This window comes from Hypanus sabinus, chromosome 8 (assembly GCF_030144855.1).
Source record: "Hypanus sabinus isolate sHypSab1 chromosome 8, sHypSab1.hap1, whole genome shotgun sequence".
Taxonomy (NCBI): Eukaryota; Metazoa; Chordata; class Chondrichthyes; order Myliobatiformes; family Dasyatidae; genus Hypanus; species Hypanus sabinus.
The window spans coordinates 159712699-159737298 of record NC_082713.1 but is presented as its reverse complement, the minus strand read 5'-3'; the positions used below and the strand labels follow the sequence as shown (position 1 = coordinate 159737298).

General features: G+C 39.9%; 1 protein-coding gene across 6 annotated transcripts in view; it reads left to right on the top strand.

Moving 5' to 3' along the window:
- msrb3 (methionine sulfoxide reductase B3) overlaps positions 1 to 23931 on the top strand; it is a 129645-nt gene extending 105714 nt beyond the window's left edge. For 2 of the 6 annotated variants that reach the window (XM_059978380.1, XM_059978381.1), the window contains exons 6-7: positions 20594 to 20691; positions 22605 to 23928. In XM_059978380.1, the coding sequence (XP_059834363.1) occupies positions 20594 to 20691; positions 22605 to 22760 (254 nt within the window). In that variant the 3' untranslated portion in view covers positions 22761 to 23928. Of the gene's footprint in view, positions 1 to 20593; positions 20692 to 22604 lie in introns of all 6 variants that reach the window. The other 4 variants (XM_059978378.1, XM_059978376.1, XM_059978377.1 and 1 more) reach the window with 4 other exon arrangements.
- Positions 23932 to 24600: the final 669 nt, after the last annotated feature.

Here is a 24600-nt window from a genome sequence, read left to right as displayed (position 1 = left end):
GCACTGTAACGTGTTGTTCTCGATAGTTGGTTATATCTGGGATGTGGGCACCTATAGAAAGGAGAGCACTTATTGCTGTTGAAAATCTGGTGGTGATCTGCTGGATTCCTTCTGGTGAAAATCTGTATCGTAATGCTGTTGGGTAGGGAGAGCCACGACTTAGGCCCGGTGACATAAAGAATGGCAACATCTTTCCAAGTCAGAATAGGGTATCGCTGAGGGGTGGAGGGGGTGGAAACCTGCAGGTTCCCATTTGTTTGCTTCCCTCTTTCTTCTTGATGGTAGAATTTATGGGTTGGAGGAGTCTAGGTGAGTAACTGTGGATCAATTTAATGGATGTATGATCAGCAACTTCTTTTGCAAGCTCTTTTAAAATTTTTAGTAAATTATGTAATTGTAACAGCTGAGCAAGCCAACACAGAAAATGCTAGAACATTGCAGGTCAGGCAACGTATGCAAAAGAATAGAAAATCAACATTTCCAGCCGAGACCCTTCTTCACGATTGGTAAGGAAGGGGGAAGATGCCAGAATAAAAAGGTGGGGGGAGGGGGTACAGGCTAGTTAAAGGGTGATAGGCGAAGCCAGGTGGGTGGGAGGGGAGGGGTTAGAGGCTAGCTAAAGGCGATAGGCGAAGCCAGGTGGGTGGGAGGGGAGGGGATAGAGGCTAGCTATAGGCGAAGCCAGGTGGGTGGGAGGGGAGGGGATAGAGGCTAGCTATAGGCGAAGCCAGGTGGGTGGGAGGGGAGGGGATAGAGGCTAGCTAAAGGCGATAGGTGAAGCCAGGTGGGTGGGAAGATCAAGTGCTAGAGAAGAAAGAATCTGATCAGAGAGGAGATTAGACAACAGGAAAAAGGGAAGGACTTCCCCAATAGGCAGTTGAGAAGTAGTAAAAGTTCAGAGTGGGGAATTGTGGGGGGGGGGGGGGCCGGATTTACTTACCAGAAGGAGAAAGTGATATTCATGCCATCAGGTTGGTGGGTATAAGGTGTTGCTCCTGGGTGGTCTCATCTGTGCAAACTTACTGTAAGAGATGCTGGATAAAAATAATCAAAACTGCAATTCAGGACAGACTGTACCCAGCATTTACACTGTATCAATTATTTCACAACACAGACACCTTCCTATTTCAGTGTGGGTAATATTGCTGGAAAAATTGTTGTGCTCGATCAACTTGTCAAGATGAGATTTGGGCCATGCTGACACACTTCATGCCCAACCCTCAATGCAGTAGAAAGCATGTCGCCCAGCAGGTGGGAATGCATCAACGCCAGCAAGATGACCCACAGTAGGCAGATTCAAAACTCAGAGATTGTAGAGGAGCACTCCTGGCCCTAAGCTGGGGAGAAACATTTATTCAGGAGGATGGCTTAATTATCTTGGCTGTTCCTGGGATAACGTTCGATGTTCAAAATAAACTTATTATTAAAGTGCATGTATCCCACCGTACACAACCCGGAGATTCATTTTCTTGCGGGCATACTCAATAAATCCAATAACCATAATAGAATCAATTAAAGACTGCACCAACAAGGCTGACAAGTAGTGTGCAAAAGACAACAACCTGTGCAAACACAAAATGAAAGAAAAAATACACAATAGTAATAAATAAGTAAACAATATTGAGAACATGAGAAGAAGAATCCTTGAAAGTGGGTCCATAGGTTACAATAGACAATAGACAATAGTTGCAGAAGTAGACCATTCGGCCCCTCGATTCCGCACCGCCATTCTGAGATCATGGCTGATCATTCACTATCAATACCCAGTCCCTGCCTTGCAGGAACAGTTCAGAGATGGGGCAAATGAAGTTGAGTAAAGCTATCCCTTTTGGTTCAAGAGCCTGATGTTTGAGGGGTAATAACTGTTCCTGAACCTGGTGGTGCAGCAGCAAGAAGAGGGCATAACCTGTGCCGTGTGGCTCCCTGATGATGGATGCTACCTTCCTGCGACAGCACTCCATTAGATGTGCTCGGTGCTGGGGAGGGCTTTACCCATTATGGACCGGGCTATATCCACTACTTTTTGTAGGATTTTCCATTCAAGGGGGTTTCCATACCTGGCTGTGATGCCACCAGTCAATATACTCTCCACTACACATCTGTAGAAGTTTGACAAAATTTTAGATTTCATGCCAAATCTTTATAAACTCCAAATGAAGTAGAGGTGTTGTTGCGCTTTCTTCGTAAGTGCACTTAAATGCCAGGCCCCGGACAGGTCCTCTGAAATGATAAGACAGAGTATTTGAAGATGCTGACGCTCTTCACCTCAGTTGGCCCAGTGAAGACTGGCTCAAGGCCCTCTGCTTTCCTCCTCTTAAAGTCAATAATCAGTTCCTTGGTCTTGCTGACATTGAGTAGGAGGCTGTTGTTGTGGCACCACCCAGCCAGATTTTCAGTCTCTCTCCTACGTGCTGATTCATCACTACCTTTGATTTAGCCAAAGGTAGCATTATTGTCAGCATACTTAAATATGGCACTGGAGCTGTGCTTAGCCTCACAGTCCTAAGTGTAAAGCGAGTGGAGCAGGGGGCTAAGCACAACCTTGTGGTGCACCTGTGCTGGTGGAGCTTGTGGAGGAGATGTTGTTGCCAATCTGAACTGACTGGGGGTCATCAAGTAAGGAAATCAAGGATCTATTTGCACAAGGAGGTATTAAGGCCAGGGTTTTGAAGCTTATTGATTAGTTTTGAGGGGATGATAGTATTGAATGCTGAGTCAATCAAGAAAAGAGCATCCTGATGTATACATCATTGCTGTCCAGATGTTCCAGGGTTGAGTGAAGAACCAATGAAATAGCATCTGCTATGGACCTGTTGTGCTGGTTGGCAAATTGGAGCAGATCCCAGTCACTTCTCAGGCAGGATTTAATATATTTCAACACCAACCTCTCAAAACACTTCATTACTATGGATGTAGGTGGTGCTGGACGATAGCCATTGGCTCCTTCAACCATGATGCTTCCAAGGGAAACTAGCACCACATGACAAACTAACTGTGTCTGGCTAAATTATAAACACAAGAGATACTGCAGATGCTGGAAATCCAGAGTAACACACACAGTATACTGGAGGAACTCAGCATGTATGAAGAGGAATAAAAGAGTCGATGTTTTGGTCCAAGACCCTTCATCAGGTCTGGAAAGGAAGGGGAAGAAGCCAGAATAAAGGGTGGGGGAAGGGGGTGGAGTAGAAGCTGGAAGGTGGTCGATGAAGCCCAGTGAGGAGGAGGTAAATTATTGTGGTTTTAAATACATCATCGTGTATTTGCATTTAAACATTTACGTTGCCTTTGTGACACCCAAAATGCTTCTCTCAGAAAGATGTAGATGCCTTGTGCATGAAATGTTGCCCTTATTTTTAACCCAGTGCACCCCCATTTTCATTGGGTCCAAAAATTAAAATCAAGGCCTCTGTTTTTATCTTATGATAAAATAATGGGGTTGGAAGAAAAGTAATGCCTACCATTGTTTTTCAGTGCTCCGTGCATTTCACCTTTTAACTTATTTTGTGCGGGGTCTGCTGACAGGGAATGCCCAGGTTTGCTGAGATAAAACATAACCATGAATTAAGTGAACAATGTTTTGCAGCTAATACTGTCGTGTATATAAATATTCAAGGAAACGATACGAGAGCTTTGTGGAACTTGGCAACTGCAGTGCAATAAAGATAGGCAAAGATAAAGAATATAGGAACTTTGAATAAACTTTGAAAACATTAAGGCTGTCATATTTATTGATGTGGTGCAGCAATTTTGTGGTAGGCCTTAGAGGTTTGACAGGGAATGTTTCAGAGGAAATATTTTGCAGACTCGCTTCCTGTAACCTTAAAGTGACCATTATGTCTGGTGCATTGAATAAATAATGTTCTACATTGAATTAAAAGGAAGATTGCCTGCTTCTAAGAGAGAAAAAAATAAAGACAAGAGTTTTATGCCTTTATCAGCTGCACCATTTTGTCTGGTGCACTGAATAAATAATGTTCGACATTGAATTACAGAAGAGATTGTCTGCTTCTAAGGAAAAAATGATGGCCAAGGTTTTATGCTTTTATCAGTTGTAACAAGACTTTATATTACTACAGACTGCTATTTGATGCTCTGATGTTCCACAGGTTTATAAATGAAGGAGAAAAGATGCCTGTTCATGAAATTGGTTGGAATTACTATTTTAAGCACTTCAAGTCTGAGGAGAGCGATTCTCAAGTTGCATTAGGTATTGGGTTGACAGTAGAAAAACCAACTGCTGTGTTCACTGCAGTTGCCACGTTGGAACCCCAATAGATATATATATTTTTTTGGTCAAAGACATTTGGACTTTCTGCAAATTGGTGGTAGTGCAGCCCTGCAGGAGAGGCATGGCCAATGATTGTCGTAAACTGTCTTTCCTCATACAAACTGCACAAGTACTTGGGTATTGCCCCTACGGACAACTGCAATCTGCTGTCAGATTCCTTTAGAGTTTCTAAATCTTACAGACCTCAGTTACCTCTTGAGCTCACATCTGAACCACAGTTTACTTTTTGAACAAAGAGACCCAGCCCTTGTGGAACAAGTCACAACACCAATTGATTAAGAGAACTGGAGTGTGCCCCAGAGAGATATGTCTGTTTTGAGAAATTAGGAAGGCAAACTTTAATGTTACATTATTTGCCCAGGGTGTATTCTGCAACTACCAAGTAATGATGCAACTAAAAGCTGCTATCTACATTGACCATTCAGTGGCTGGTTCACTGGAGAGTGGTCAAAGTGGGAGAGGTGCTTGTCATAGGTTCTACTGCAAAGAAGCAGGCACAGTTTAAGTCATGTATTTATTAGTGATAAGCCTCTCAAAATAATTAGCTCCAGGATAGTGTTGAAGTCTGAAAAGCAAATAAAAGTTGCAGGTGATGAAAATATGAAATAAAAACAGAAAATCTTGGAGCTTTCTTCAGGAAGTCATCACTCAGAAAAGATAATTTTGTTTCTCTCGCCACAGATGTTTCCGTTTACCTCCGGCATTTTCTAATTTTTTTAAAGATTTGAAGCCCTTGGTTTCAATATCATCAAACTTATCAGTAGCAAACTATAGGGATGGAGGGCAGTTTTGTGCTGGAAAGACATCCTTACTTCATCAGGCTAATGGTCTACTTGCTGTAGGTTCTTATGGAGTGGTAGATCTGGTTGTATTATGTTTCAGCTTGTGATATCAGAAGACACTCGAATAATATATGCAAGGGATGGAGCTAGTTTTGTGCAGGAGATTACCGCTGACAGTTAAAAAACAAGATTACTGTAAACATTTTACATACACTGTGAATTAGTCGGGATATAAATGACAAACAGTAGAATTATAATGAGACATCTCCAATTGGCGGGATGTGATAAATCTTCTTGTTCTTCATGAAAACCTTGCTTCTTCCTATTTGTAAGTTACTTGGGCAAAGAAAAACGAGATTCCATCTCTAGAGACAAACTTCAGCCAGCATCTTTTATAATTCTACAGGATCCCATGGCTATCTTGACTATATCTCGTCTCACCCTATGTCCTGTAAAAATGCTATTCCCTTTCCCAGTTCCTTCGTCTCCAGTCCATCTGTTCCCAGTATGAGGCTTTCTTTGCCAGGACATCAAAGATGCCATACTTCTTCAAAGAGTGGGGTTTCCCTTCCTCCACCATTGATGTTGCCCTCACCCTCATTTCCTCCATTTCCAGAACAACCTTGTTCACTCTTCTCTCTGTTGCCTTGACAGTGACAGAGTTTCTGTTGTCCTTACCTACCACCCCATGAGCTTCCACATCCAACATATAATTCTCCACAACTTTCACCATCTCCATAGGAATCCTACCACCAAATACCACTTCGCCCTCCCCCCATTCTCCACTTTCTGCAGAAATCACTCCCCCCATCTTTCCCTTGTCCATTCATCACTTCCCACAAATCTTCCTCCCAGCACTTATTCCTGCAGGCGGCCAAAGTGCTACACCTACCCGTTCACCTCCTCCCTCACTTCTAATCAAGGCCCCAAACAATCCTTCCAGGTGAGGCAACACTTCAGCTGCAAACCTGCAGGGCTCATCTATTGTGCCTAATGCTGGCCTCTACATTGGTGAGACCTGTTGCAAATTGGGGGACCACTTCACTAAGTGGCTCCACTCCATCTGCCAAAAACAGAACCTCCCAGTGGTCAAACATTTAATTCTGATTCCCATTCCTGTTCTGACATTTTCAATCCATGGCCTCCTTTTGCACCATAATGAGGCCATCCTCAGAGTGGAGGAGCAACACCTTATATTCCATCTGGGTAGCTTCCAACACGATGACATGAGTATTGATTTTTTCTTCCAGTCAAAAAAGATTCCTTCCCCTTTCCCTCTTCCTCTAATCCCTATTCTGTCCTCTTGCCTCTTCTTACCTGCCTATCACATCCCCTGGTGCTCCTCCTCCTTCCCTTTCTCCTGTGGCCCTCTCTTCTCTCCTATCAGATTCCTTCCTTGCTAGCCTTCCACCGTTCCCACCCATCTGGCTTCACCTATCACCTTCTAGCTATCCTCCTTCCCCTTCCCCCACCATTTTATTCTGTTGTCTTCCCTCTTCCTTTCCAGTCTTGAAGAAGGGCCTCAGCTTGAAATGTCAACTGTTTGTTCATTTCTGTAGAGAGTGCCTGACCTGCTGAGACCCTCCAGCATTTTGTGTGTGTTGCTGTAGATTTCCAGCATCTGCGGAATTCTTTTGTGTTAGAAAAAAGGAGAGTTCAATATCAACACTTGCACACAGCTGTCACAAGGGGATGGGGGCAGAGGCAGAGCATTTCAAGGGAATTATTTCATTGGCAAAACCAATGGCAGATGCTGCCTTCCAGCAGCTGGAAATCAGGTGAAGAAAGGATGCTGAAGATAGGGAACAGAGGGAGAATTACAGCACGGAAGTGAGCGGGTAAAAATAGAAAATTCTAGAAGTATTCAATATATCAGACAACATATGTGAGACCATAACACATAGGAACAGAGGTTGAAAGACAGAGTTAAAGTTTTGGGTCAAAGAACTTCATTGGATCAATCTTGAGGCATTCATTTGGTTTCTCTTTCCCCAAATGTTGCCTGACCTGCTAAGCTTTCCCAGATTTCCTGTTTTCATTTCAGTTTTACTTTGATTCCACCATTCCTTTATAGTCCACTGAAATCCCATTACTAAAATAGTGTTATAATTTCCACTCATTGCCAAAGATAATTTGGTAAATCATGGATAGTCTTGGTAAATGCAGAGAGCAACTTGCAACAAGTTTCTATGCTTTAGCACCATGCCTGTCTACAGCCATCTAGAAACATAGAAAACCTACAGCACAATACAGGCCCTTTGGCCCACAATGCTGCTGAGAACACGTACTTACTTTAGAAATTACCTAGGGTTACCCAAAGCCCTCTATTTTTCTAAGCTCCATGTACCTATCCAGGAGTCTCTTAAAAGACCCTATTGTATCCGCCTCCACCACCGTGGCTGGCAACCCATTCTACCCACTCACTGCGTAATAAACTTACCCCTGACATCTCCTCTGTACCTACTTTCCAAGCACCTTAAAACTGTGCCCTCTCATGATAGCCATTTCAGCCCTGGGAAAAAAGCCCAGGCTTCCCTCCCAGACACTGGAAGATTCCTTTGCTAACCTGTCAGGGATCTATCCTTGGTCGCTTCCACATAAACACAGATGACCCTGAGTTTTACTTCACAAACACCACTTCTTTTGGCTCCTGTCATCAGACTGCTTGCTTGATATCCAGTATTCAATAAGCAGATGGCTCTTCCATCCCTTCTTCTTCTTCTTTTGCCTGTTACACCACTAGTAGGTCGTTTAGGGCAGCAGTAAAGGTCTTCCATCTCTGGCAGTTTTCATGGCTTCCTTCATCGTGTCAGTAGCTTCCTCTCAGTTTTCACTCCTATCAGCCATGCAAGTCCCGGGTGGAAACTGATGAATACCGCCACACTCAGATGTTGAAGGATTCGTCATTGCTGTGTCTGTAACCGTTTTGTTTTACCGGTCAGGGTTGTTAGCCCTGAGCTGAACCCCGGAACCTGGAGAAATGGTGGACCGCTCTTAGTTTGACCTCTGTCCTTTGACCTGTTTGGCATACAGGACCCTGCGAAGAGCCAAATTATAACGCAAGCCACCAAACCACGGCAACATTGTGGTCATGTAGGAGGTTCCATTTCTTGGTTGCCAGTTTTACCCTCATCCTAAAAACTGAGCAAGGTCCTTCCTCACCCATTATGGCATATTTGTTCCAGACTTGAACTTGGGTTGATACATCTATGTCATCTCCTGTTAATATCTCCGTAACATGAGTCAACTCTTGACTCTGATTCACATTATCCATTGCTGAAACTGTAATCCGTGATTTTGTTATGTCTAGACTTGACTATTCCAATAAGTTTCTTTTTTCTTTACCTAAATTGATATTACCCAGGCTCTAGTGTGTGTGTCCCAAAATTCACCATTCCCATTCATCTAACTAAACTTAAGTGGGTCCCATTAAGCAATCCCTTGAATTTAAAATTCACATTGGTATTTTAAAATCCCTCTATTATTTTGCTTCTCCTTACCTCAGTAATCTCCTCCAATCCTACAACCTTCTTAGATGTCTGTGCCCTCTAAACCTTCTACCTTTCTCATCCTCAAATTTAACCTCTCCACCAGCAGAGGCCAAGGCTCCAGCTGTCAATATAACTGGATTCTGCAGTTTGATCTCTACACCTTACACCTCCGCTCCTATAAAGGAGCATTTTTAAAATTCTGCCTTTGACCAACCATTTTGGCCTTTCTGCAGTAGTATTGACTTGCAAGGCTCAGAAACAAATTTTGACAATACTTCTGTTTACATTTGACGATTCAGGAACAACTTCTTCCCCTCTGCCGTCCGACTTCTGAATGGACATTGAACCCATGAACACTATTTTACTATTTTATTTTTGTTTTAGTACTACTTATTTACTTACTTAATTTAATAATTTTTTTATATATATATATACTGTAATTCAGTTTTTTCCCCTAATTATTGTGTATTCTATTGTACTGTTGCTTCAAAGTCAACAAATGTCATACAATATGCTGGTGATACTAGAATTCAGAAGAATGAGGGCTGACTTCATTGAAACCTATTGAACAGTGAAAGGGCTTGATAGAATGCATATAGAGAGGATGTTTCCCATGATGGGAGTCTGAGACCAGAGGACCTCAGTATAGAGGGACGTCCTTTCAGAATGGAGGAGGGATTTGTTTAGCCGGAGAGTGGTGAATCAGTGGAATTTTTTGCCACAGGCAGCTGTGGAGGCCAAGTCTTTATGTATATATGTATATTTAAACCAGAGATTGATAGATTCTTCATTGGCCAGAGTATGAAGGGATACGGGAAAATGGCAAGAGAATGGGGCTGAGTGGAAAATTGGATCAGCCTTGGTGAAATAGCAGAGCAGACTCAATGGGCCAAATGGACTGTTTCTGCTCCCACATCTTAATGGTCTTAAATCTGATTCTGAGTACCTTGCAGCTATATAAATGAAAATTGTCATCTTTAAAATAGGTCTAGCACCTCAGTGTTGTAAATAATTCCAAGAAAACCAGAGGTTATTAAATAAAATTGTGCTCTGTTTGGTAAAGTACTGACAGAAATTACAATGACATTAATTCAATCTGGATTTCTACGGACATCTGCAAACATTTGAAGGAAACCTTTACAAAATGCTAATTCAAATGGAGTTGGTGAGCAGTCTATTATGCTATATTGGGTCATTTTAAGCACGTAAATAGCTATAATTTAGATTTTATCATAATGCCAGTGTTTCTTAGCATTTGCCAAATGTAATTGGTAAAGTAATTATAAATATGACATTAGTAACTCCATTGATTACATGCAAAGAATCAGTACTGGCACCCTTATTATATATGACTGCATGTTTGTGTGGTGTTGGTTAACATAGTTGGAATGAGTCCTGCACAAAATAATGAGAAGCTCAAAAGGTCACGAGGCTGTCATGGTGAACCACAAGTATTTCAACTGCTTTTGTTGTTGGAGAACAGCAAATTTATTGGCAATTACTAAGCTAGACCTTTGAGGGGAGAAAGTGCTTATAGCTGATTTGTATCTCTTTGTGGTGCACAGTGGTTATGGAAGGTTTTAGATTACTAGGTGAAGAAAAAATTATGGTGTAGTGGATTGTAAAAGACGCAACTACTGTTATTAACTGTGCACAGTCAGTGCCAAAAGAATGCATAAGCATTGTTAAGGATGTAGGAAAAGAAAGCAGTAAATAATTCCCAGTGAAGCAAAGCTAAACAGTTGCAGTTTATGCTTCTGCCGACAAGAAGCCAAAATATATTAAACCGCATGTTGTTTATCTCTTTAAACAAGACAAATTCACTAAACACAAAGTTCCATCTGTAGACCTCAGTTGTAATGTCAGTCGTGTGGATTTCCTGTTCAGCAGGTAAAGAAGGCTTTTGAGCATTTTGCACTTGGAAATCTGAGTTGATGCCCAGCCTGTTTAATATTTATTAAATTTAGGTTATCTTCTCTACTGTTAGCTGAATAATTGCAGGATTGAGCAGTGTGTATAGGACAACATTCTATGCAATCATTATAAATAAATATTACTATTCTTGGTGTTTTTTATATAGACTGCACCTTGAAAATATATTCAGCACCCACAACAATTTTCACATCTTACTGTCTCATTTTCTAAGTTTAGACTATATTGAAGTAGGATTTTTTAGCTAATCTACAAAACATTGTGCATCATGTCAAATCAAAAGAAAAATTCCAAAACCTGTCCACAATTTACAAAAAATTAAAAACCAAAGTTGTGAGGCTGACGAAGTATTCATCCCTTTTGTAATAACTGTGCTAGCTTTCCTCAGGTACAATACTGTTTATTACCTTACGAACTCATGCAATTTGTTGATGCAGAAAATTGAAGGGTCACCTGTTCTCAATAAATGCCCCCTCTCTCTGTAAGGCCCAACAGAATGGCAATTTTCAAAAGACCAAACCAAAATGAAGACAAAAGGGTATTTAAGACAAGTCAAGGAAATGATAATAGAGAAGCACAAACCTGGGGCAGGGTACAAGACCATCTCAAAGGCACTGAACGTGCCTTGGAGCTCAGTGCAGCTCAGCATGAAGAAGTGGAAACAAATTGAAACCACAGCCAAACTGCTTATGTCTGCCTGTCCCTATAAACCTAGTCGCCAGGGAGGAATGGAAGTTGTAAGAGACATAACTGTGAGCCAACAGTCGCTCTCAGTGAGCGGCAGAAGTCAGTGGCTGCATCTGGAAGTGACGTTCAATCTCTTAAGACCTTGCACCAAAGGGGTATTTATGGAAAAGTGGCAAGGAAGAAGCCTTGGCTTAACAAAAAAGCATATCCTTGCCTGTAAAGACTTTGCTAGCATAACGTAGATACTGTAAAGATGTGGAAGGTCTTGTGGTTAAATGAGACTGAATTAGAACTTTTTGGCTTCAACACCAAGTGGTACGTGTGGCGTAAATTTAATACTGTGCATCAGCCGAGTAACACTATCCATCCTGTAAAGCATCATGCTATGTGGATGCTCTTCAGCAGCAGGGGCTGGAAATCTGGTCAGGAGTGATGGGAAGATGAATACTGCGAAATACGGACGTATACTAGACAAAAACTTGCTAGCCTCTGCCAGAAGGCTTAAACTGGGGAGTAAGCTTGTCTTTCAGCAGGGCGATGACCCAAAGCACACTGCCAGAGCAACCATAGGCTGGCTTGAAATGAAGAAAATCAATGTCTTTGAGTGGCCCACTCAAAGTACTGACCTTAACCAATCGAACATCTCTAGAAAGACCTCAAGATGGCTATCCCCAACTAACCTGGTACAGCTTGAGCAATTCTGCAACGGGAAATGGACAAATCTTGATTCTTCACACTGTGCAAAGCTAATAGAGACTTATCCAAAAAGACTGCTGGCTGTAATAGCTCTGAGGGGTGGTTCAACTAATAGTGAGCAAAGGGGGATGAATACTTCAAGCTGACATTTTTGTTTTTGAATTTTTAGTTGCTAATGCTTTACAATTTTCCCTATTTTTTGGGCTCTAATGTGAAAAAGAGCATCTGATTTACAAATAAAAAATTCTCATTTAAATTGATCAAAATCTCTGATTATAATACTCATTTATGTGACCAAAGGGTTGGGGCTGAATACTTTTACAAGGCACTGTACAATAACGTCATTACCCTTTCGCAGGAATCATATCAGAAAATGCTGAAAATACTTAGCAGGTCAGGCAACATCTGTGGAAAGTGAAATAGATGAAGGGTCTTTGACTTGAAATGTCAAAGACATTTTTTCACTTTCCACAGATGCTTCCTGAGCTGCTGAGCATTTTTAGCTTTTTCTGTTTTATAACATTGTTGTACAGAGCTGCATGTTCTATTTTTATTTCAGATTTCTAGCGTCTTTTGTTTTTTGTAGAATTCCCATTGCATTCTGCTCTGTAATGGCTGTTAGTGTTGCATGAATGTACTTACTAAGGAACAGATTTTGGGTTTTAGAGTATGATTTATTTTAAGTTATCTTAGGGTAGAAGACTTAACACATGCATATAATTTAATCATATTTAGGCAATCTTGATTAAGTTAAGCAAAAAGCTTTACTTTTGCCCAAAAGACAGTTTTTCCTCTTGAATTTTGTGGGTTCAGTGTCCTTATTCCTGACTGATCTGGTGCGGTTACAATGGATGGATTTCTCAGCCTGAGAACCAGGAAGTTTGCAGAGGTCAAAGCTGCCCTATTAAACTCCATGCGTGTGTGCCTGGAGCTGTTATTGGACAGAAAATTGCCCCGCAGCTCCTGTTCTGGGATAACCAAATTAACAACACATCTGCTACACCATGTATTTTTAAATGTGCTAGAATTACAATGACAACTAGAAATGTTTATAAAGCACCATGTAGGGTAACTGTAATCAACTTCGGGCACCACACTTTGGAAAAATTAAGAGTGGGTGCAGAGGGAATTCACTAAATGGATCCAAGATTTGAAGGATTTTAGTTATGTGGAGAGAAGAAAACAAACTCTGGAATTGTTCTTCCTAAATGTAGAAGGTGAGGATAAGTTAGATAAAAATGTTCAAAATTCTATATTTCATGTTGGAAAATTGGAAACAATGAATATTGAAAAGCCTAGATAAGATGCATATGGAGAGGATGTTTCCATAATGGAGGAGCCTAGGACAAGAGGGCACAGCCCATAATAGAGGGATGTTCCTTTAGATCAGAGATAAGGAGGAATTTCTTTAGGTAGAAGACGGTGAATCTGGATATATTTAAAGTGGAGATTGATAGGTTCTTGATTAGTACGGTTACAGGGAGAAGGCAGGCAAATGGGATTGAGAGGGGTAATAAATTAGCCATAATGGAATGGCAGAGCAGACTTGATGGGCCAAATAGCCTAATTTTGCTCCTATGTTTTATGGTCTAAACGAGGAATGCAATTTAAGTTAATAGGTAACAGAACCAGAGACAAAATGAGGACAAATATTTTTAGGTAGAATATTGTGGTTATCAGTACCATCTTCCAAAGTAGAGCAGGCAATTATTTAGATAGGAAAAACTTCCATGACAAAGGGAAAAGTCAGTGATGGCCAAAGAGAGTGATCTCTTATGAATCAAAGGAGCTGTGTACTATCATTCCATCCTCCTTGGAGAAGCTTGTACTAAACTCTTATTTGTTAACCTGCTACACCTTGCATTGTTATTGTTTGAATAGATTAGCTCAAAGCTTTCGAACCTGAGTTATGCAGTTGCCTGACACCTGGAAGGGTTACCAAAATATGATATTTAAGAAGATTAAAATGAAGCAACTACAGCCCTGGGCAGACTGAGGAAGAACCATGATGGACATGCTCTTTACAATGGTGACAGTATCAAATTGCAAGAATGAGCAATATTTAAAAAAAATCAGTGATAACCTTCACTGGCAAGGGTATTTTTTTAGAAGTTATTTATTCTGTCAACTATTTTACTATTCACTGTAATCTTTAAAGTGTGTACAAAATCCTTAAAAATGCTCAATGTTGCATTGTGGTTGAACATTCCTCAATTGATGAATTAAAATTAGACTAGCACTGTTAATAGTTTTAGAAAAAGCAAACCACCTTAATACCCAATGGAATTTTTAAGTTTTCTAAAAATATTATTTTATTACTATTTATAGATTAGTATCAGAATCAGGTTTAATATCACTGGCATATCTCTAGAAATTTGTTGTTACGCGGCAGCAGCAGTACATTGAAATACGTAGTTAAAACTGCAAATTACGGTAAATATATATAAAATATAATATTTTTTTTTGTTCCTTTCTGCACCTTGTGGCATATTGGACGACAACCTTGTTGTTCTTTAGCATTTGTTTGTTTTTACACAAGGCTGAGTTGCTAGCTCAACACTCAACCCAGCACAGATGGAAAGTGGACAAGGAGTCAGCCAGATTCGAATCTGGGACCGCACCACCGGCCACTTTGAAATTTAATAAGTAGTGAGGTGGCGTTCATGGGTTCAATGTCCATTCGGAACGCTGATGGCAGAGGGGAAGAAGCATGAAGCAAAAATATAAGATGCATAAAAATATTACATCCCGAGAAGTGAAATTCAGTTAAGTAGCTTCAAACCCAGCTATAACGTGACCAGTTCTCTAGACATTTTATACAGATCTACCAGTTAGAGGAGTCCACCCAGGAGTCGCTTCCCCTTCCAACCACTTGTCTCCATATCATAACGTGATAAGGTCCCGAGTTCTGTATTGATAGTGAATGGTACTTTCTGAACTTCTCAGCTTGATATTGGTTCTTTGCGTTATTCCTAACATTTAACTCCTTTTCATCTCCGGATAGCACCTTTTGTCAGAATAGTAGGTGGGTAGGTGGATGTGGTCCTCGATTGTATGAGCATTATCTGGTGCTGCTCAGTACATATCTGCATAGCCAGTAACACATTTCACCAATTGAAGTTTCAGACTGTCTGGATATTGCACTCACATCTGACAGTGTGTGATGGTGGAGAATCATTGTTGAAACACTATACATGCATGTACTGCCACTAACTGGCATCGCAAAAAGGTTAGAAAGCAATCTGTTCATCTGAGAAATCAGAGTATTCGTGTATATTGATGTGATCACAACCTCTATTTCCATTGTATTTTATTCTAATGTAACTGTCAGATACCTCTAGACAAACAGAACTTCGGTGCAGACCATCGTTAGTTACTGTATAAATGAGAAGGTCCAAGGTTCTGTTCCCGGGTTGTGTTAAATTCGGATGTCTGCAAGTGGATGAATGATGAGGATATACAGGCTACTCAGTCGTACTTCCTTTCCGATGGCCAGACATTGATTCATACTGTAAAGCCACTCTTGCTGTGGCAATCAGATGATGATCGTATCTGGTGTAGCTGTGGTGCCAGCCATAGTTGAGTATTCATTCAATTTTTCATCTTACAAATTAACAATCACCGTGAAGGCAAACCAGATCATAGCATGACTCAAACAGAAATGTGGAGAAGTTTAACTAACGGCTATCTATTTTACAATTGAGTAAGTCAGGAAGGTCACCTCAGCTTCCCAACATTCATCCAACTCTGTTATTAACGGGTGAGAAGCCCATCTTCTCTGAAACACAAATAAGGCTGCTTAACTTTGCAGATTGGAGTTCTAGGTTGCTCCTTTTGGTGCACTGGTTTCCCATTCAGAGATCCCTCAATCCCGAACCCTGCTGATATGCTCTCTCACAACACGTGAGGCAGTATCAGCCCAGACCAACATTTACCTCTGGCTCTGGCCACTGGCACACACTCAGAGGCTGAGGCAGCCACTCGTTCTGAACTACTCGCTGATGTTGAGGAACACTAGAATATAAGAAGCAACAGTTTGCCCTGATGACGAATCTCAGCCCTCAGTGCCAACTGTTTATTTATTTCCATACATGCTGCCTGACTTGCTGAGTTCCTCCAGCACTTTGCTGCAGAAGTATGTATTTAATATTTGAGTATATTTGAATATATTATAATTTTGAATATTATAAACATATTATTTCATTAAGCATTATTTGTTGTCTACATAATTCACTGAGGGTTCTATGTACAAAGTATATGAAAGTCATACGCCATCATCATACCACAGTGTCATAAGTGTGTGCCTCACTAAAGTAAAAAAAAAGTACACATTTTTTTGTTTTTTTCGTATGATTGGTTTTACGTTTTGGAGTAACGAAGCATAGCCGTAGGCCATTCTGATCCTCTCAACTGCTCTACAATACAATAAGATCATGGCTGCCTTTCTACCCCACTACCAGCCTTTCTGTACAAATTCCTATCCCCTGATTCCTGAACATATCAATCTCTCTCTTGAATACATTTAGCGAATGACATTTAGAGCTTTCGTGGGTAGTGAACTCCAAAGGTTTACGAACCTCTAGGTAAAGAAATTTCTTCTCATCTCTGATGTGAATGACCAACCCCTCATTTTGAAATGAGAAATCCGGTTTTAGGCATTTCAGCTACAGAAAATATCTTCCCTGCATAAATCCTTCAAGCTTCATAAGAATTTTAAAAATATTTTAATGAGATCACCTCTCGATTTTCTGAACTGATATTAATCCAGACCAAATCTCCTTAATCTCTATTTATAGGTGATTTGTTATATAGCAGGAATTAATGTGATTAATCTTTATCGTGCTCAGTCTATCACAAATAAATGTTTTCTTAAGGACATTATTATTCTAGGTGCTGGCTTAATGAGGTCCTATATGAATTTATTAAGGAAAATAACTGTCCTAATGTAGCTGCATGTTACATTCCTGGTTTCCCTTGACACTTTTCAGTCTTTATTGTTTAAAAAAATGTTATTCTATATTTCTTCAACTTTCTTCAAGGGAATGAATTCATCAACTTGATAGATGCCCATTCACTTTGTCAATCTGTATCAGAATCAGAATCAGGTTTAATATCACTGACATATTTGTGAAATTTGTTATTGTGCAGCAGCAGTACTTTATAGTACATAATAATAAAACTGTAAATTACAGTAAGAATTAAATATATATTTATAAAGTTAATTAAATAGTGCAAAAAGAGAAAGAGAAAGTAGTGAGATAGTGTTCATGGGTTCAATGTCCATTCAGAAATTTGATGGCAGAGGGGAAGAAGCTATTCCTGAATTGTTGAGTGTGTGGCTTTAGTCTTCTGTATCTCCTCCCTGATGGTAGCAATGAGAAGAGGATGATGGGATTCCTTAATGATCAATGCTGCCTTTTTGAGGCATCGCTCCTTGAAGATGTCCTGGATACATCTGAAGCATCTCTACAACTCCCTTACATCAACCACACAGGTTTACGTCATCTAGGATACCAAGAGTAATCCCTTTGGCATCCTGCATGTTACACAGCTCTGTACCCAAAGATACCTCCTTATCTAAACTCCCTGCTGTCTATACATAAATCATTGTTTGACATACTAGTATGTTATTAATGAACCCAAGTGCCCTGATTTTGTTCAATATTCTCCTGGGTGGCATTTCGTTGAAGCCTTTCGGAAACTCAAAATATACTACATCTACTACTTACCCATCACCTATTCTGCAAGTTACAAACTCCAAACCAATTTCTCAAAAGTTTTCTGTTTGTAAGTTCATTAATTCTGATCAAACATCTTATTATGTTTAATTGTCCTGTTACCACTCGTAAATGGTTACCAACATTTACACTCTAGTTCCCTGTTTGCATTATAATCAGATGGAGACATTGAACTTTAGAAAATAATCACCAGCATCCACAACTTCCATATACAACTTTTTCAAAACCTTGGGGTGAATATTATCAAGAGAATTTATTGGATTTCAGTTCCATTAATTTCTCCAAAATTGCTTTTTCTTAATGCTAATTTGTTTAATATCACTACCCTTCCCCTATTCGTAATTTTTTTTCAAGAATTTGGTTTTGTTTTATCCAACAGAATACTTCTTTAATTTCTCAACCATTTCTATATTTTCCAATATAATTTCTCCCATCCCAGAATGTAAGGGGTTGAGTTGAACCTTTGCTAATCGTTTCCTTATCCCACGTCTGTAGAAATGTTTATGATGCATTTTTGTATTACTCGATGGATTATCTTCATACACATGTTCTATACTTATCAATTTTGGGAACACAAGAAAATCTGCTGATACTGGAAATTCAAGCAACACGCACAAAATGCTGGAGTAACCCAGCGGGCCAGACAACATCTATGGAATGGAGTAAACAGTGGACGTTTTTGGACCAAGACCCTTCATTAGGATCCTTCACTCAATTTCTTGATCCTCATTTGCAGAATTCTGAAATTCGCCCAATCTTCAAACTGTCTCCTACTTGGCAATCCTATAATTTTTTTTCTTTGACTTAATTCATTGTTGGCTACAGTTGGATCACTTTTCATGTTTTGTTTCAAGGAAAGAAAACAATATATTGTTTATTTAAAAATATTAGCTCTTGCTTGGCCATTGTCACACTTTTCCATTTCTCACTCTACCAGACAAATCATGCTTCATATGTTTGTAGTTAGCTTTGTTGAGACTGTTTGCCCTGCTTTCATTTTCAACTAAGACACTTACAATCTTAATACAAAACATATTATCATCACTCTTCCCTAAATTAATTAACCTTGTCCTCTTGCACGCTATTCACTTGCTGATTCTGTAACAGCTGATCTATAAAATAATTATATATATATATAATAATACATATATTATTTAAAATAGTTTAAGTGCTGTCCTTTGTTTCTGTCAATAGTTTTGGAATTAAATCGTGTAATTTTCATTATTACCATTATCATATGTAACTAGTAAGCCATTAAAACTGAAGTTATTCTGGGAATGCAGATCTCAAAGTTCAACTAAATTTATTATCAAAGTACATATATGTCATCATATACAACCCTGAGATTCATTTTCTTGTGGGCATACTCAGTAAATCCAAGAAACACAATAGAATCAATGAAAGACTGTACCCAACAGGATGGACAAACAACCAATGTGCAAAAGGCAAAAAACTGTGCAAGTACAAAAGAAAAAAAATATTAAATAAATAAGACCATAAGATATGGGAGCAGATGTAGGCCATTTAGCCCATCGAGTCTACTCCCCCATTCAATCATGGGCGCTGAACCAATTCTTCCAGTCATCCCCACTCCCCTAACTTTCCCCATGCTATTTGATGTCCTGGCTAATCAAGAACCTATCTAGCTCTGCCTTAAATGAACCCAATGACTTGACCTCCACTGCTGCTCATGGCAACTAATTCCACAGATTTACCATCGTCTGACTAAAGTAATTTCTCCGCATCTCTGTTCTAAATGGACGTCCTTCAATCCTGAAGTCGTGAAATAAGCAATAAGTATCAAGAACGTGAGATGAAAAGTGAATCCATAGGTTGTAGGTACAGTTCATTGTTGGGGCAGATGAAGTTATTCCCTCTGGTTCAAAAGTCTGATGGTTGAGGGGTAATAATAACTGTTCCTGAACCTGGTGCTGTGGGTCCTGAGGTTCCTGTACCATCTACCCGATGGCAGCAGCAAGGAGAGAGCATGACCAGGGTGGTGGTGGTCCCTGATGATGGATGCTGCTTTCCTGTGACAGCGTTTCATGTAGATGTGCTCAATAAGACAATGAGATATAGGGGCAGAATTAGGCCATTTGGCCCATCGAGTCTGCTCCACCATTCTATCATGGCTGATTCAATGTTCCTCTCAGCCCCACTCTCCTGCCTCCTCCCCATATCCCTTCGTGCCCCGATCAATCAAGAATCTATAAACCTCTGCCTTAAATATACATGAAGACTTGGCCTCCATAGCTGCCTGTAGTTAAGAATTTCACAGATTCACCACTATCTTGCAGAAGAAATTTCTCCTCATCTCCATTCTAAAAGGACACCCCCTCTATTCTGAGCCTGTGTGCTCTGGTCTTAGACTCTCCCTCAGGTGGTCATGTCCTCTCCACATCCACTCTATCAAAGTCTTTCACTATTCAATAGGTTTCAGTGAGGTCACCCCTCATTCTTCTGAATTCCAGTGAATGCAGGCCCAGATCCAACAAATATTCTTCATGTGACGAGCCATTCAATCCTGGAGTCATTCACAAACTTCTAGGGAAGCAGAGGTGCTACTGTACTTTCTTCATATTTGCACGTGTGCTGAGCCCAGGACAGAGCCTGTGAAATGATAATACCAAGAATTTAATGTTGCTCTCCCTCCCCACCTCTGATCTCCAGATGAAGACTGGCTCATGGACCTTTGGTTTCCTCCAACTGAAGTCAATAATCAGCTCCTGACATTGAGTGAGAGGTTTTTGTGGCACCACTCAGCCAGATTCACCACCACCTTTGATTTGGCTGACGACAGTGCTGTCGTCAGCAAACTTAAATATGGCATTGGATCTGTGCTGAGCAGCATAGTCATAAGTGTAAAGCAGGTAGAGCAGGGGGATAAGCACACTATCTTGAAATGCACCTGTGCTGGTGGAGGAGACGCAGGATTGTACAATCAAACTATTGATGATTCATTTTGTTACCACACAGGTTGGCCGTCTTTCTATGATGTGCTGGATTCTAAGGCAATAACACAGGTAGATGACTTTTCCCATGGAATGCACAGGATTGAGACCAGCTGTAGCTACGTAAGTTTATTAATAACTTATTGGTTTTACACTTATACTGCTATTGAATGTTATTACATAGGAGCCATCTTTTATACCTTTTTAAGTTAAGCTTATTTCTAGGGAAATTTGCATTGATTACTCTTTTGCCAACAATTTATGGATATCAAGTTTTATAATACGTAACACACAAAGTGGTGGAGGAACTCAGCAGGTCAGGCAGCATTCACTCTCCTCTCCTATCGGATTCCTTCTTCTCCAGCCCTTGACCTTTCCCATCCAGCTGACTTCACCTATCACTTTCCAGCTAGTCTCCTTCCACTCCCCCCACTTTTTTTTTTCTGGTGTCTTCCTCCTTCCTTCTTAGTCCTGAAGAAGGGTCTCAGCCCAAAATATTGACTGTTACTTCATTCCCATAGATGCTGCCGGACCTGCTGAGTTCCTCCAGCATTTTGTGTGTGTGTGTGTATTCAGATTTCCAGCATCCGATGACTTTCTCGTGTTTATAATATGTAAGTTTGCTCCAATTTTCCAAACCACATTTATGCAGGTCAGTAGATCAAAAATGCTAAAAGCATATCTGATTTATTCTCTTGTTATTTCAGCAGTACAGCCACAGAAATTTTTTTTTTAAATCACAGATTTGGCTTTTGGTTTATGTACAACTGATATTAGTGAAGTTGTTGATAAGTGAAATCAGATTTGCCTTCAGTACCTCCAGTTTAAAGAAGTTTAAAGAAAAGACTAATCTGATATCCAACAGTCCATGTTCACAATACATCTGTGAGAACAGGATTCAGCTGGATGGTATTGTCACATTAACCACAAAGCCCTCCTTTTAAAGGTTGCCAATTACTGTTGTGACAGTGTCCACTTGAACTGCACCCGAATAAGGGTTCAATATTGCAGGATTGAGACAAGATACTATTGTAGAAAATAGATAGAAAGAATAAATATATGCTTCTCACACAATGATGTAAAAGATTTTAAGTTTGCATCTCCAATTCTCCAAAAAATTATATAAAAACATAAAAATTTAATTCATGTAATGGATATATTTAATATAAATGTAACCAATCATCTCTGTACTCTGGAGTCTTCCCCCTTCCTTCTCAGTTCTGAAGAAGGATTTTGGCCCAAAACGTCGACTATCTATTCATTTCCATAGATGCTGTCTCACCTGCTGAGTTCCTCCAGCATTTTGTGTGTGTTACTTTGGATTCCCAGTATCTGCAGACTTTATTGGGTTTATCGAGTAACTGGGCTTGACTGGCAATGTCCAGGAATTGTTGCATATGGTTTCGAGTATGTATTAGAATCACAGACCAGAATGTTAAAGCTGGCAAGTAATACCAGGGAATGGAGGGATCTCTGTATCCATGGCAACAAAAAGGGTGTTTAACCTGATGGTCCACACGACTGGCAGGGTCACAGTGGCAGAAAGCAATTTTAACAACAGTGTCATTATTTATCAACAATACACACTCTGATCTCAGCTCGACAGACCTCCGTGTGTGTACAAAAGCAGAAGTCTTCAGAAAGGTGACTTTTATTGTTTCTAGTGTCTACTGACAAATGCACATGACCATTTCAAAGGCAACCCTGTTAAACACATTCCTGTAGAATTAGTTTATAATCTCTGTTATAAAATAATGATTCTTTTTGAAATCTTTAGCTGAATTTAACTACAGCCCGGTTGATTTAATGAAGCATAATTAATATTTCTGAATCTGCATCACTTTATCAAGTTGCTGGAAGAGTACTTTTTAAGCACAGTAAATAGCTGCTATTAAAGGGTGAAAGGTTAGATCTGAAGGAATATTGAGATGTTATCTAGAGTTTACTGCCCTGTGATGAATGATGTAGACTATAACAGCAATCTAAAATATCCATTTTGTTACAAGAAAGCAATTACTTTTGCTATTCCATTTCAGTGTGGTGCACATCTGGGACATATCTTTGATGATGGGCCCCGTCCAACTGGTAAACGGTATTGTATAAACTCTGCCTCATTATCCTTTATACCCACGGGCCAGAGCTCAACTGATGAAGGCAACGATCCTACCCCATCTGGCAAGACTGAACTTTAGGCTACAGAGGGCTGATGAATGGGGTTATTACCTCACAAGCTTCTGCTCCAGCGACAAACATCTTTGTGCATTTAATGTACTAAAGTAACAAGTTATTTAAACACACACACGCACACAGTAAAGCTCTTCTGCACAAAAAAATGAACTTACTTAACGTGGATAAGAGTATCCTTGTAAATCGTTTTTTTCACCATAGGATATATATTGTAACGGAGCAAATCGATGTGGTTGGGGTTTACAAACTATGGGAGTTCTACCATGTAGAATAGAAAATCCATTGTATTTTACCAGAGCAGCATGGCATGGCACAGGGCAGTCAGGAAAAGCAAGGTATTAGCAGTTTCCTCATAATGTAATGTGGAGACTGCCAGGAATGCCTGACAATGAAATGCAGCAGCAAGAGAACAAAAAGTTCAAGCACAGGTCACAATGAGCTGAACAGAGAAACGGCATGTCTGAAGCCTATGTACTCTACACCACCCTTAAAACTATTTTGATGAAATGGATATTTAAGTTCCACTTTTTCCTTTATCTTTTATTCAGAACTTGTTTGAAAAAAATACCATTGCCTAATAAAAGAAACTGATACAGGCCCAAAGTGTTTTTTGTGTGTGAATCTTGCTGGCTGACCACAGGTCATTTGGTTCACAGCTGGTGTATGTCAAGAGCAGCTCCGTATACCTGGTCCCATTGCTGACAGTCTGCATTTTGTATATAGTACTTCCAGCACTTTATCTCAAGCAGTCTTCTGAAGCTGGGGTCAGAGCAGTGGAGCACGCTCAGATTCCCTGCACACACTTATTCCTGGGAAAATATTTGAGGGGATTGAAATCTAATCAAGAGGAGGCAAACGTTTATAGAAGGATTCAACCTTCACCTTTTTCAAACTCTCCACCTTTTACATATGCTTGTGAGTACATAAAATCTATAGGTATGCATATGGGAGGATGGGGAGTATTTGTAATGGAATTCAAGGAGGTTTTGAAGATTTTCATGAAGAATTTGCCATCTAGTAGTTTAATGATTCTCCTGGAATGTTGTGAGGGATTAGTGACTGAAAAGTAAACTTTTGTAACAACTTATTATTGAGGATCATTAAGTTTCCTAGTTCATCCCTTTAAAAGTTGAAATACATTCCAGTTTTGCTAACTTAAAAATATTTTCTTCTATACATCCCTAGATTTCTTAAATTATAACACTAAGTGGTTCATAAATGATAATATACTTGATGAATTGAATAAAGTATTCAAAAATTTGAGAATCGGATTTAAATAAAGCATTTGAGAGCTCCGTCTGTCCACAACATTCTGTCTAATAGATTCTGATAACCAATACACCCCGGTTTAGAAAAGAAAGAAATTGCTACCGGTATTTTTGTGCAATGTCTGAAGAATATTCTCTTGAGTTAGTCATTTGTTCACTGCTTCCCAAATAATGTGTTTCATGTGCAAATTGCCCTTTATATGCCTTTGCTAGTCGCCTTGCACTGGACAAAGACACATGCCCACCATTTATCAGTGGAACAATGCTTGCAGGTACTTCAGTGTGAAAGAAACATTTCCTGGTCTGCAGCCAGCTCTTCACAGGGTTGGCATTGCCAAGGCCCATCAAGATTACAAGTGGCAGCTTGTGAATGAGAAGGATATCAGTTCAGAAATGTTAGCTGAACAACTTACGCATTTTTTTATATAAAGGTGACTGATGACCAGTTTGTTTTGGTAAAGATTTATTCCCTCTTCTCTCTAAAAGCCGTGAGCTATTGTGCAATTTTACTTACCAGCAAAATTTCTAAAGGCTTAAGAACTACAGTTCATATTAATCTTGCCTTACATGCTCCTTC